General features: G+C 42.6%; 1 protein-coding gene across 5 annotated transcripts in view; it reads left to right on the top strand.

The window, feature by feature from the left end:
* Positions 1-14,431, top strand: part of LOC123509583 (AAC-rich mRNA clone AAC11 protein-like) — a 15,147-nt gene extending 716 nt beyond the window's left edge. Inside the window, exons 1-12 of one of the 5 annotated variants that reach the window (XM_045263982.1) lie at positions 570-651; positions 6,080-6,141; positions 7,434-7,532; positions 8,227-8,363; positions 8,473-8,647; positions 9,240-9,390; positions 9,792-10,305; positions 10,935-11,116; positions 11,578-11,698; positions 11,855-11,977; positions 13,023-13,142; positions 13,949-14,431. In XM_045263982.1, coding sequence (XP_045119917.1) covers positions 6,081-6,141; positions 7,434-7,532; positions 8,227-8,363; positions 8,473-8,647; positions 9,240-9,390; positions 9,792-10,305; positions 10,935-11,116; positions 11,578-11,698; positions 11,855-11,977; positions 13,023-13,142; positions 13,949-14,068 — 1,803 coding nt within the window. In that variant the 5' untranslated portion in view covers positions 570-651; position 6,080 and the 3' untranslated portion in view covers positions 14,069-14,431. Of the gene's footprint in view, positions 1-557; positions 652-6,079; positions 6,142-7,433; positions 7,533-8,226; positions 8,364-8,472; positions 8,648-9,239; positions 9,391-9,791; positions 10,306-10,934; positions 11,117-11,577; positions 11,699-11,854; positions 11,978-13,022; positions 13,143-13,948 lie in introns of those variants that run through there. The other 4 variants (XM_045263980.1, XM_045263979.1, XM_045263983.1 and 1 more) reach the window with 4 other exon arrangements.
* Positions 14,432-14,646: the final 215 nt, after the last annotated feature.

Below are 14,646 nucleotides of genomic sequence, written 5' to 3'. Positions count from 1 at the left end.
CTATTAGTCACGAAAACACCCTTCACCCCTTCCATACTGAGACACATTTTTACCTTGATTTTAGGATGTGATGATATGATTTTATTTGCATTAGGAAGGGTCTATGGAGCTCAGAAGATTAATGGTCAGAGTCTTCACTATTCTAACCTCAACATATGTTTCTGAAGCTGTATAATATCACCAAATAGTAACCAGAATGCATATGAAAATGCTTCCTGGTACTGAAGAGATTAAAAAACCCGCGTAACTTTCATCATCACTATCAAACAACCCCGAATAATCTCCACAACAACCTGCCAAACCATCACTGAAACCACGAAATCCCTTTGAAAACCACAAATGACTCTAAACTTCCACTAGATCCTGTTAAAAAGAAGAGATGGGACTCCAAAATATAAGAGAACAGGAACTTGAAACCACATGTATGAATTCCTCCTCACACCTGACTGTTGCGCTGCCGTTAAAAGGTGGACACACCTGACACACCTGTGCGCGCGTGGGTTTTTTTCATATGAGTCGCAGGGCGTATGGCTTGGCGGCGCGGCGGTCAGCGGAGTAGGTCATCGAGAAGTAAGGAGCCTCCGAGGAAAGGTGGTCCGCTGCGCCCCGCCAGTCGACGCCGCTCGCTCATCCGCTCTGCACCTAAAACACGTGAGGCCTTTACCTATCTCTCGTCCTCCTCTTCTTCTTCCTCGCCCCCCTTCTTCATCCTTGTTCTCCTTCTTTCTCATCTTCCTCCTTTCTCGTTCTCCTCTTCCTCGTCCTTCTATTCGGCCTTGTTCAATTCGAGGAAGCTTAGCGACATTTGCTGCTACTGCTACTGCTATTAAAACTTACTGGTGTGATTCCTCCTCTTCCTTCTCCTCTTACTAATTTTTCGACTCCTTTGTACAGTTTCCTATCTCTTAATCCCCATACGTCGTCGCTAAATTCCAGGAAAGGCAAGACGGAAGGATAATTTTTTGAGGTGTGTGTGAAAATATTCCTCTTATTCTTCCTTCTTAAGTTTGCCCTCGCACCAAGAAGTCCATACAAGTGCAACTCTCAAGGCAACACACTAGAGACAGACATCAAGGAACCTCTCTTTGTGTGCAATCTAAGTCTCGTATTTTTAAACGATGTGGCGTCTCACTCATAAGAAATATTTCCAAAAGGCCACAGAGATGATTCGTCGATTTTTTCAAGGTCTTTCATCCTAATGCTATTCCAGAATGTTTCTTAAATTATCACCAACATAATGAAAACACTTGAAAACTCCAGTAACTTCCACTACAGCGTTTAAAAACTATTGGAAGATACACGGAATGTTTCAGGGTGTGGATTTCTCTACCTGTGGGTGTGGGGAGAGAGGTATGAGTTAATTAACGAGCGTAACGGGTCTGTCTGCCGAGCTCTGTCGTAGTGGTGGTGGTGGTTGGCCCGAGACTGATCTGCGAAGTCATGTGCTCTTAAATCTTGCAGCGTCAGGGAGTGAAGGTTGTGGTGGTAGTGTTGATGGTAGTGGCGGTGTTGTTCCCAAAGTTCCTGCTGCAGATTTGTGGTGCGTGTCATTTTAGATAGGAAGGTGATGAAAGATGAGAGACGGAACAACCATGGGAGTAGGCAGCAGATGTGGACGTGTAGTATAATATCGTGATGGACGAGGAAGAGAGAAGTATACGTGCATCTCACTTTAAATCTTCTTTGGGAGGTAATGCAGAAGGAAATGTGACGTTGCAATAGGAAGACGAACATAATACCCTTGAGAACGAGCAGCGGGGATGATGAATGTAGTATATTATCATAGCGGACGAAGAAGAAAACAGAAATGCATGTTTAAGATTTTAGAGAAAGAAAAAAATATTGCGTTAAGGTGGAGACATCTGCTAGAGAGAGAGAGAGAGAGAGAGAGAGAGAGAGAGAGAGAGAGAGAGAGAGAGAGCAGATGTACGTAGTGGATGTAGTATATAATCACGACAGACTGCGGGAGGCATTAAGGTGTACATTCAGTTAATAAATGCTCTAAGTCATTAACCACTGCAGTAACGGTAAACACACAGCAACAGGACTTAGTAATGATAAGGTGAGGCGCAACATTACCACCAGTGTCAAGAAGGAGAAAGCAGAAAGGCCCGCTTACAGGAACAATTAACTCTCTCACTGCGACTGTTTTCAGAGGCAACAGAGGTGATTAGCAGGATTTTCACATGTGTTTTCTCTAATTGATGTAAAATTTTTGTTAATGTGTCACTTGAACCATACAAACGCCCTTAAAAACCACCGTAGCATCAACTAGAGCCTCTTGGAATAATGGAGGCACGGCGCAGAAGTGTTTCAGAATACGGTCCAAAGAGTCACGAGGAAAGGCAAGCGAGGACACTGACACTTCCCTTTCAAGTGCAAGGTGAAGGGCGAGTTGATTGCCATTCACCAGGTTCCTCCCCTCCACTAGGTGTCCCCCTCGCAAAACACGTCATTGCTGGCCATATTGTCTGCGCAAAGAGTGGTGACTGGTGAGGGGTGTACAGTGTATGATGTATGGTGTATGGTGGTGACTAGTGTGTGTGGTGCGTTCTTGTTACAGTCTCGCCACACCTAGTCGGGCATTGTGTGGATTTCAATGCTGTTAGGTGAGAGTTATCCAATCTTTAACTGTTGAGGAAGGTTTGTTTATAGACTGGTAAGGAATAGTTACGCAAACATAACATCTGTTTGTGAATATTTATACATAGATTTGTAGGCAGTTTAGACGTGAATAGGTAAATGTTTAGCTAGATTTATATATAAGGAACATATATAGAAGTTAGAAATGTAAATAGATAAATAAACAGATGTACAAATAAATGAACTTTCAAATAACGGCAAATGTTTTGACACGAACATAAATACATGTTAGTAAATATTAAATAGATTTGTAGGCTGTTTAAACGTGAATAGGTAAATATATAGCTAGATTTAGATAGAAAAAATAGATAGAAGATAAAAATATGAATAAATAAACATACTAGAATAAACGGACTTTCGATAACGGTAAATACTTTGACACGATTCCTACGCCTTGTGTCAGTCGGTCGCCGGTGTTCAGTGCGTGGCATTCGTGCGTGAAATTCAACCAGCTGTAAAAGATGAGATAATTTTTTTGCTCTGAAGTAGTGACTCCATTTCTTCAATATCAGGATGCGCTTTCATATTTATTCTCGTTACTATTTGGTGATTTTATACAGCTACAGAAACCCTTTAACCTGCAAGGGGACTGGCAATTCAGTTGTTTTTTTTTCTTTTTGTTATCCTTGGCAAGTTTTCTCTCTTACATACAAAAATGTTGGGATTAGAATTGTAAAGACTCTGACCATCAATAGACCCTTCCTAATGCAAATAAAATCGTCAAAATATTCCCAAAAAAATCAAGGTTAAAATGGGTCTCAGTACTGAAGAGGTTAGGGAAGTGAGTAAAGTCAAGGGGAAGAAGGTTCAGATTACACGTATTTTCTTCCCTTCCATGTTTTCTTTGTTCTTTAAGAGTTTAGCGATGAAAGCTTTCGTTTGGAGTGTTTGTTTCTAGAGTTACTTTGTTTTATCTTTTACTGTTAAGACACTTTTCACTGCACTTGTACTAAACATTTTCTTTTGTATTTTTGTTTCCTACTTTGTTTATTTATTTATTTTCCTTCTTTCATTCGTTCTTTCTTTCTATCTTTCTTGTTCTTGTTCACACACACACACACACACACACACACACACACACACACACACACACACACACACACACACACACACACACACACACACACACACACAGGAAAAAAAAAAATCAAAATTGTGCCACTGTGTCACTGAATCCGCGCGACTCCCGCTGATAAGAGTGTGAAGCTTGACAAATGTGGCTGAATCGTTGCAAGTTAGCGCGGTGTCTCGAAAGCATGACTAGCAGGGACTGAGAGACGCTTGCCTGAGTGACATGACGTGGCGCTGCAGTCGTCACTGAAATATATACTTAAAAATGAGTAACGCTGAATTCTTGTTGAGTTTACCGTTTCTTAGCGCAAAAAGAACATAAGATAAATAGAGAAGTTATGTGTAGTGGATAGATACTTAAATATAATCGATAAAAAAGTCCAGTTATTCGGTTATTCCCACTTGTACCCGTCTGTGGGTCGCGGAATACATTGTGAAGGAGGTCGCTGAGTTATTTTGCAAGGCCACGCTTCCTGCTCCCGCCTGCTGGTGTCCCGCATTCCACTCTGGCCTCGGGGGTTTCTCTGCTATTTTATTATCATCTTTTCCCTCCCTTGAACCGCCATGGTGTGCTATAAAGAGAACAGGGCAAGTCTTAGTGACCTACATTCTTCCAGACTTGCTTTATAACCGGTTCCCGTCTCGTTCCCGCCTCTCCTCGCCGCGCCTCTTCCGCCGCGCCGCCCAACGACGTGCGCGGGTCACCCTGAAACTCTTGTAATGGTGTTCTGTCTGGCTGCTGCCCTCTAGTGTATATTATCTTGCATTCTTGTACCAGTGGAAGGACGGAAATCAGTTTATCGCATATGATTTAACCTCTTCACTACCATGACACGTTTCCATATTCATCCTGCTTACTATTTGGTGATTTTATACAGCTTCAGAAACTTATGTGGGGATTAAAATAGTGAAGACTCTGGCCATTAAACTTCTGACCTCCATAGACCCTTCCTAATGTCAATGAAATGGTCTAAGATAAAAATGCGTCCCAGTACTGAAGGGATTAAGATTCAAGATTGTCCCGGAGTTACACGTGAGTTAGAAGGTTGTCTTGGCATATCTGGTGTACATTATCTTGCATTCTTGTATCAGTGGGAGAGCGGGAATCAATTTATCGCATATGGATTAAGATTCAAGATTGTTCCGGAGTTACATATAAGTTAAAAATTTATCTTGCTAAATTTCCTTGCGTAATTCCTCAAGATTTCGTTGTCTGCATAACTGGAGACTGCTGTTCGTTGGTATATTATGTAATTTCCTCGTGAAACTGGAGTATGATACGTAATTCCTAATTTTTTCGGTGTCTGCTGCCTCTGTTTGGTGTACATGATCATTGTTTCATGTCTTTGCCGCCCACCATCACCTGTCAACTCGCCAGGATGGAACACAATATGACACATAATCCGTCAAAATTTCATCACCACCACACCCTCTTATACGAGTAGCCTAGTCATGCCTACTCAGCACATTCCAAGACCGCTACCATTCATTCCTCTAACATCACACCATCACGTGGCATAATCTCACACGTACCCACACCTTACCACGCGTCAGGTAGAGGAAACAGTGCTTTTACTTCAATAATGGACGTCAGGTGTGGAGAGAGTCGTGTGATAGTAACAGTAAAGGGACTTGGTGGCAGAAACGGTGGCCTCCCTCGTCCCTATACCCTTTCAGGAGGACATTGACCCTTCGCCCGCCACTGCCAAGGACTCAGGGAGGTTCATGTCCGCCTTATTGAGTGTAAAGGGGCCAGTTGGTCTTTCCGGCCGCCGCAGACTCGCCGCTCCACGTTCCAGCGTCGATTTCTAGGTCACCAGTTGAGTCGGGACGCTGACCCCCTCCCCGCACGGCCAGTGACCCGCTTCCCGGCCCTGGGCATCACACACACACACACACACACACACACACACACACACACACACACACACACACACACACACACACACACACACACACACACGGTCATTCTCCCAACGGCATTCCTTCGTGTGGTTCTTGTATCTATGGTCAATTTGCTGCACGTGGTCTCTCTCTCTCTCTCTCTCTCTCTCTCTCTCTCTCTCTCTCTCTCTCTCTCTCTCTCTCTCTCTCTCTCTCCTTAGCGGCACCAATATTGTTTTTATAATAGAGTAAAAAAAACGCATTTCAGTGTTTTTTTTTTTCTTTCTCTTTCCCGGATGCTGCTTTCTTTTCTAGTTTTTGTTTTTTTCTCTATCATTGTCTTCATATTCTTTGTTCCATGCTCCATATTTCGTGCGCTTATTTGCATTTGTTTTTATGTGTGTGTGTGTGTGTGTGTGTGAGAGAGAGAGAGAGAGAGAGATGGCGTGAGTATTAACAACCTCTTCTTCCCCTTCTGCAGGATGAGAGCGTTCAGCTGGGTCCCACTTCTGGGGCTCCTGGCTGCCCTGGCGGCTGCCCAAGGTGAGTTAAGGCTGCCTCCTCCTCCTCCTCCTCCTCCTCTTCCTCCTCCTCATAGCTTTGTCTCTTCCTTATTTGTTATTCTTCTCACATGTCTCTCTCCTCCGGATCCGCCCTCTCTCTCTCTCTCTCTCTCTCTCTCCATACACGTGTTTCTTTCCCTCTTCTCCTTACTTTGTTTTCAGCTCTCGTTTCTCTTCATCTCCGCATTCGCTTCTCCTTTATCTTCCTCATCTCTTCTTTGTATCTTCTCTTCTTCTTCTCGTTATCACCATCTTGTCACCCTTTATCGTACATTGTTATCTTGTACTCAACGCATCCGCCTCCTCTCCCTTCCACTCCTCTTTTTGCTTCGTACATCCGTCTCATCTGAGCTTCCTGTAATCTCCTCACTCAACTCTCTCCCAGTTTCTCCTCTCCTTTCGCATCCGCCTCTCTCTTACGTAATTCTCTCCTTTCCTTTTCTCTTTCGTCCCTCTGATCGCCTCTTTCCCATCTACATCCGCTTCTTCCAATTCTCTCTTCTTTCTTCCTTGTTCTCTCCTTCCTTTTCCGGGAGTCCCTCACTCTCGTATTGGTAACTGAGGAAGAGATTAGTCATATTATCTTAAGCATGCAGTTAGATAAGATAGTTAATACGTATCTAAGAAGTTTTAAGTATAGTTAGGTTGACTCCAGGATTATTTTTCCAGTGTGTGATATTTGGTTAGATTAGAGTTATGTCAGGTTAGATTAAGTTGGGCCAGGAGGGGTTGGGTTGGTGGTGGTGCAGGTGTGTCCGCATGTCTGGGGTCACCTTGTGTGTTCAGGGGTGATAGTGCTTGGTAGAAATCCTGTCAGGCCCTTAACACCTACTCATGTACACTCTCTCCATTGCTCTTTCATTCACATTGCACATAGCTGTTATTAATTTTTCCTGGAACATATTTTTTGCACAGAATCCTTACTTCCTTCAATTCCCTCTCCCCCCTTCCCTCTTCCCCATGTCCTGTTTTGACCTGTGACCCATGTAGTGAAGGGTTGCAGGTCACAGTTCAGCACCTCGACGAGTGGCTACAGACAGGCAGACAGACACCAGCACGACCATCAACTCAGCCCGTCCCATGGTGTGGCTAGACTAGGCATTGTAGCAACACACACACACACACACACACACACACACACACACACACACACACACACACACACACACACACACACACACACACACACACACACACACACACACACACACACACACACACACACACACAGCAGTTTAGCAAAAGAAATAATAAGAGAGTTTTAATTTTCAGAAAATAAACCAACTAGGTCCACTGTGATCCACCTGTTCGGATCGCCCCTACTGTCTGTGCAGAGCCGCAATGCCCACCTCACACCGCAGTCTCGGCTTGGTACGGCCCCTCTCCCTCCCCTCCCTCCCTCTCTGCCTCCCTCCAAGCCTCCCTCCCTCCTGCCCCTGCTCACTTTTTTAATAAGCTGCAGTGCTTTATACTAACCAAAAGCAGATCCATGTTTTGCCTCTACAGAGCCTCTTTCTTAATTGCTTTTACCTGCATAGATCCTCTTCTTACCTACCTGCACTTTTTTTATTATATTTTGTCTGTTTTGTAATGCACTGATGTTGGTGTGCAGTTGACGGGTGTAATGGTTTCTTCTTCCTTACCTACTAATACTTGTAGGAACACGGAATGTTTTGTGAAGAGTGTGTGTGTGTGGAACATGACACTTTGGAATAGTTTATGGTTTTGTATTCAGAGCATACCACCACCACCATCACCACCAAGAGCATTGGTAGCAATAACAACAGCAACACAGGCAGAGAAGAAAGCATCACAGTTCAGAGATGTAACAGGTTAATGGAAGCATCTTATGAACACTTTTTTTGCCCTAATATTTACTTATTAAGAGACACAACACTTGATAGGAAGGAGGCGATAAGTAGGTAATAATGTGTGCTGCACTTCACCAGGTTTTTACACTCTACACTTTTACTATCACCTTACACTTAACAGTCTTGACTTCACTGTTATTGTGTCCTTGCCATTTCTCCTCCAGCCTTCACATCCACTCCACCTCCTTTCACAGAGTCAGTGGTGGATGGAGAGAGAGTCGTCACCCAGGAGGAGGCTGTCGTGGAGGAGGCCTCACACAAGACAGCTGATGCCAGCCCCAGTGGAATTCTTGAGACAGTGCAGAAATTGGTTGCCTCTGCTGTGTCTCCTGTAAGCCACTTCATATCTCAACTGTTCCTAAACAATAGTATGGACATGGATAATTTCTTTGTAAGGTTGAATTTGATGATAAAAGTTTAACACAAGCCTCTATTCACAGTTAACCTCAGATTCCGTTGCTGCTGAGGAGACTGAGGTGGAAGGTTCACAGCTAAATGTCAATCCTGCCCCTGTTGAGGAGGTGGAGGATGACAGAGTAACTGAGGAGCAAGTGGTGCCTACAAACCCTTCCGAGCCAGAGGAAGCCCCCACTGTCTTCACTAATCAGAATGAGGGTGAGAAAATAAGAGGAGGAAATTAGTTAACAAAATTCTGAGACTGATGTTTTAAACTCCTTCACTACTGGGATGCATTTTTACCTTGATTATTGTGAATGATTAGACAATCTTATTGACATTAGGAAGGGTCTATAGAGGTCAGAAGATTAATGGCCAGAGTCTTCACTATTATAATCCCCACATAAGTTTCTGAAGCTGTATAAAATTACCAAATAGTAACCACAATGAATATGAAAATGTGTCATGGTACTGAAGGGGTTAAGGAACTTGTATCTTGAGGAACACTGTCATATAGAAAGAAGCTTCTTGATGAGATTTTTTTTTTTCTCATAGAATGAATGGAAGGGAGTAAGTTTACTTGATCATTGACACAGCCAGATTGATGCATATGTGAACTGTGCATCACACATATATGGTATAAACTCTACATTACAAGTTGACCAATACACTGTGATGACATATAAACTGCACACTACCCACTCTTCCTGGTTATCATTTTCACTTCTTATCCTTCTATATTCCCCACCACAAAGGTAAAGGAAACAAACACACTTTATCTACATATCTAATTCCTTTATCCATCCCACAGAGGAGGCTCCTGTCGAGAGCAATAACAATAAGAACAAGAATAACGTGAAGCTGGTTGGAGTGTACAATGAGGTAGTGGACAATGTCATCGATGTCCTGAGTTCCAGCCTCTCGAAAGTGGGTCCTCTGCCCATTGAACTCTCTGATGATGTGTAAGTGGAAGCCTGAATGGTGGTGGTGCTTGGGTGGTAATGTTGGGGCCTTAATTGTGCAGGTAACATAGTGCAACAATGGTATGGTATTGTTAGAAGTTTTAGTGCATATATGTTAACAGTGGAGCATAGGATAAAGTGTATTGGAGATGAAACTGGGAGGGAGCAAAGGTATGATGGTAAAAATATGCTGTTGTGGTGGCCTGGCTGAGTAAAAGCTTTTGTATTATTGGCGCTGGGGCTTGCAAGGGAGCAGAACAGTTGTGGTTTGTATGGTATTGTGTGGGAATGGTCAGGAGTGTGATGGTAAGGGTGATGAAATGAAAGACTAACTGGGAGTGAATTAGTATGGAAGTCAAAAGGATACCAAGGGGGTTGACTCGACTACGTTCCTTCCCCAGAGCGGTCTCAGCCTTAGAAAGAGTTGATGAGGCCAGCCTAGAGTTTAAACATGAAGAGACTGACCCTGCACCTTCCTTCTTCAGAAAACTCACAGCCCTAGATGCAGCTGAGGCTACTCCTGAACCAGAACCTGAACCTGAGCCAACAGATACAAAGGGTAACAAGAACAAAACCAGGAAAGAAACAAGGAACAAGAACAAGAGAAAAAACAAGAACAAGAACAGGAAGAACAAGAGGAAGGGTGAGATGTCTGATGATGAAGATTCTGAGAGGAAGAACAACAAGAAGATCAGGAAGAACAAGAACAAGAACAAGGGAGTGAATAATGAAGAAGAAGAGGAAGTGGAAGAAGAGGTGAAGGTTAAACCAACAAACAAGGGCAACAAGAAGAGAAACAAGAATAAGAATAAGAACAAAAGGAACAAGAGGAGGAACACCAAGAAGAATAAGAAGAGGAATAAGTCGGAGGGCATTGAAGTATCCAGGGATGGCAGAGCTATGAGTGAGGATGAGGTGAGTGTTTGTAAAGAATTTAAGAAGTCGTCTCAAGGGGGCAAGTGAATGTGTGAGGAATTTACGTTGAATTACAAGCAAATGGAAAGTAAAATATAAGTGTTTTTTTGTTGAATTGGAAATGTAGTGAGTTTAGTCAGATTAAGAGTGAATGATTGATATATTTTGTAGATTTGCTTATGAGCGAGAGATTGATTTATGTGTACCTAAGGAAAAGTAATCCCTTGTTTAAGTAACCGTTATTTTCCTTTAAAAGAAGAAAATATAAAGTTCATACTCATAGGAAATACAAACTGTTAGTAAAATTGAAAGAAATTTCTATATTTTTCTTGACTTTGAGGAAATTTTTAAAAGTCACATGTAGTTTCCTTAAATTCTCCAGAGTAATTTAGATTTTTCACCAAATATACTTTAACTTATTAACCAACCACCCCCCAAAAAATGTGAATTGGTACATGCACACTGCATTGTATTGTCAAAGATCACAAGTAATTTAGTGTGATAGTGATGTGTGTGGTGAAGCAAATGAAAAAGGAAAATGCTGCTCTAGTGCCCAGTGAATGAACATTAATGAAATCTGACATAGTTTCTGATGATGACAACCTAACCTACTGGAAATGTTTTGACAGGATGTTGAGGACGAGTCAGTGACTGTTGGGCAGGCACGCAGGAAGTACCCTGAGAGGAAGAACAAAGGGAATAAGAAGAATAAGAGGAGGAGGAATAACAAGAACAAAAAAAATAGGAAGAATAAGAACAAGAAGAATGCCAACAAGAACAGTGATGCTCAGGAGAAGGAGAGCAGAGCAGAGTAAGCATCACTTCTTTCTTTTCTTTCATGTTGCCACAAATTAAACAGTGTTGTCATGGCGTATAAGTCTGAAAAATCTCTATGGTTTGAGACTCATTGATACTTAGTTTTGTCTACTTTCAATGTCTTCAGTACCATGTCGCATTTTCGTATTCATTCTGGTTATTATTTGGCGATTTTATACAGCTCCAGGAAAATATGTTAGGATTAGAATAGTAAAGACTGGACAAAAATCTTTTAACCTCTATAGACCCTTTGTAATGCAAATGAAATTGTCTAGTCATACTCCAAAACCAAGGTAAAAATGCATCTCAGTACTGAAGGGGTTAATTACATATGGTTTGAAGATTGAATGCATGAGAAAAAATTAAATGTAGGGCAGTCATAGTAAAGAGTACTAGAGTGTTCTGTTAACTGTGTACTATTTGTGTCTGAGCTTTATCTGGCTTCCTCCCCCACAGTCCTGGCCCCGTGTATCCATCACCAGAGGAACTTTCGAACAGCAATGCTTACATCACTGGTCTCTCAACCATTAGCCGTGTTGGGGATGTGACCGTGGAGAACACAGGAAAAGCCCTCTTGGTGAGTGGTGACTGATGACTGGAGGAGGAGGAGGAACAGGAAGTAAAGAAATAACAACAGGTTTATGCTGTTTTAGAAAAGTTGCAATGAATATTTATGTAGTTCTTAGGAGTTTTCTGATGTTTCTTCTCTTACTGACATTTTTCTACCATGCAGGTGAATGCCAAGGTGCAGGTTGGACCCATGTTTGTGCAGCTGGCTAATGCAGCACGTGCTCTCACCAAGTCTCAGGTGTCCACACTCTTGGAGGCAGACATGCAGTTCAAAGTCAGGTCTAAGGTGAGTCTGCCGGCCAGTAGTTGCTGGGGAGAGGCAGGCTGAGAGGGGATGATTTGGTGGTGTTCAGTGGGTGATTTTGCATGGGCTTGATTCTGCAGGTCATCACCAGATCAGGTTCATCAAGTTGAATATAATAAGGAATTTTAGAGACTGAGAGTACAGCTGTGTTTCCTAACTGTATTCTGCTAATCACCCCATCATTATGAAGACCACAATAGCCAACCAACTCCCTACAACAATATTAGAAAAGTTGTCATTTGGATAGAAATAGCTTGAGAGGGTGAAAAGCACTGAAGAGTTTGTTAAAATTATAAATGAATTTGATTTAGAGTACAAGAATATAAAACTAACTTCAATTCAGTCAAACTTTGGTGAATCCTATCAGTTTCAAGTAATGGCACCTCTCATGGTCAGTTTGTCCCACATTCAGATTATTTTCTCACTTTCTGTAATGCTTGAATCTGCAAAACTAGTAAGAGAGGAAATTTATTTGAAAGTTGAAAGGATAGAGTGAAGAAGTATGAGCACACATGTGAAAGTAGTGCTAATGGAAGGCGAAGGTTTCAATTAGGAAGGAAAGTATGAAGTGTTTGGATTGAGAGAGATGAAAGCTCATGTGGTGAGGTCATTCCCTTCACAGCACAGTCCTGCAGGGAATAAGGTATGAGGAACTGTACTGGAGATAGGGGGATAGATAAAATTCACATGCCAAGAATGAATTGCACAAAAGAAGTTTAGTAGTTTAAGTGTTAAGGGAAGACACATAGAGATGGAGTTATAGGTTAAAGAGAGAAATGTAAATGATAATGTTGTATGTTTGAGTTTATTGTAGTGCAGATGAAACTCCCCCTCTCTCTCTCTCTCTCTCTCTCTCTCTCTCTCTCTCTCTCTCTCTCTCTCTCTCTCTCTCTCTCTCTCTCTCTCTCTCTCTCTCTCTCTCTCTCTCTCTCTCTCTCCTTTTTCTTTTCTCTTTTCATTTTATATCTATGTATTAATTTCTTTTTAATGTGTGACCATCTGTGACCTGTGACCTGTCTCTCTTCAGGGGCGTGGTCGGAAGCTCATCAAGCTGAACAGTGTGACCATGGGTGGCCCCTCTGAGATCAGCGTGGCACGCCTGGACCTGCCCCTGGAGCCTGAGGTGGTGCTGGCTGCCCAGGACGAGGTGAGTGTCGGTCTGTTTGTATTGATCAGGAAGGTTGTCAGGGATGGGGACTACCCTTCTGATATTTTAGTGATTTAGAAGTTTCTCTGTTATTTCTTTTACTTTATGTTACCCTGTTGTGGAGAGAAGGTGGAAGAGTTTTAATTATATCTAACATGCTTCTGTTTTTTATGTTATTATTGTTGTCTGCTCTCTTTTATTGATTGTGTGTTTTGTTCTGAATGAGATATTTTTGTGAGCTTCATTTTATTTTGTCAAGTTGTAGCTTTGAGGAGCAAAGTTTTTTCTACATTTGCAAATTTTTGAATGGAGTACTTATGTAAGGTGTGTCTATTTATCTCTGTGTCTCTCTGGTACCTTCCTCCTGGATGAGAAGCTACAGCAGGAGAACCTCGACCTTTCCCTTTCTAAACACTACTTTCTCTCTGGGATATGAGTCACCTGTCTTATGTGATAAGCATCCCTGTGACTCCTAACAGGCTGCAACACTTTAGAATCTTCATTTGTGATAGTTACTCGTATAAATGATATAGGGACCACCTTGAGGGCTGAGGGATTCTCAGCTGCCCAGGTTAAAATCTTGGCCATGGTCCAGGGGTAGGAAAGACATTCATCTGGGCTGACAGTTTCCAAAATATCAACTTCAAAGTCCTTCATTAGGAAGCATTGTCATAGCCCTGATAGACTAAGGAAACCAACATAAAACCAGAAAAAAAAGAAAAGTATGATACAGGATGGTGCCGATGCCCTGGACTTGAAGGCACTGCACTGACCCACCAGCTAATGCATGCCGTTTTTTCCAAAAGGTGCTCAATGCCCTGGATGTGTCTCGTGTAGGCCGCATCTTTGAGATGGAGCTGGAGAAGATCTTTGAAGAGGACAATGTTGTTCAGAATCTTGAAAGTCACCCACTCTTGAAGAAGTAAACCTGGCTGCCCTCCAGTCCACAGCCTGGCCTGGTGAGACCCTCAGCAGCAAGGGAGGCTGTGTCCCAAATGACCTTTGCCTTGGGATGAATGGCCTGAGTGTTGCTAGGAATACTAATCCCATGGCACACACTGTTGGGTTGTCTTGCTGGCAGGACTGTGCTGGCTTGGCATGGTGTTGTATTGATGCACAGGTGACCACAGACATCCACCTCAGGCTGTCCCCACACCTTAGCATCTACGCAGCCTGAACCTCTGTGGTGACTCAGGGATGCCTGTGCTCCCCATTCACGCACACACACACACACACACACACACACACACACACACACACACACACACACACACACACACACACACACATTGGTATTAGTATGGCTGCCCTTAGAGACTTAAGTTCTTAGCTAGCAATAGAACATCACCCCTGAACAAAATTTCTTGCTCACCCTGTCATTACAAGCCAAAGGTAACTCTGCATCCAGCTGCATCATGCACTGTCTTCATGTACATACTTACTACCCCCACCATTATCATGCTAACCTTTGTTATTTATTTATTATTTATTTTATTTATGTTCG

This window comes from Portunus trituberculatus, chromosome 27, assembly GCF_017591435.1.
Source record: "Portunus trituberculatus isolate SZX2019 chromosome 27, ASM1759143v1, whole genome shotgun sequence".
NCBI classification, from domain to species: Eukaryota; Metazoa; Arthropoda; class Malacostraca; order Decapoda; family Portunidae; genus Portunus; species Portunus trituberculatus.
This window is presented reverse-complemented; position numbering and strand designations above follow the sequence as displayed.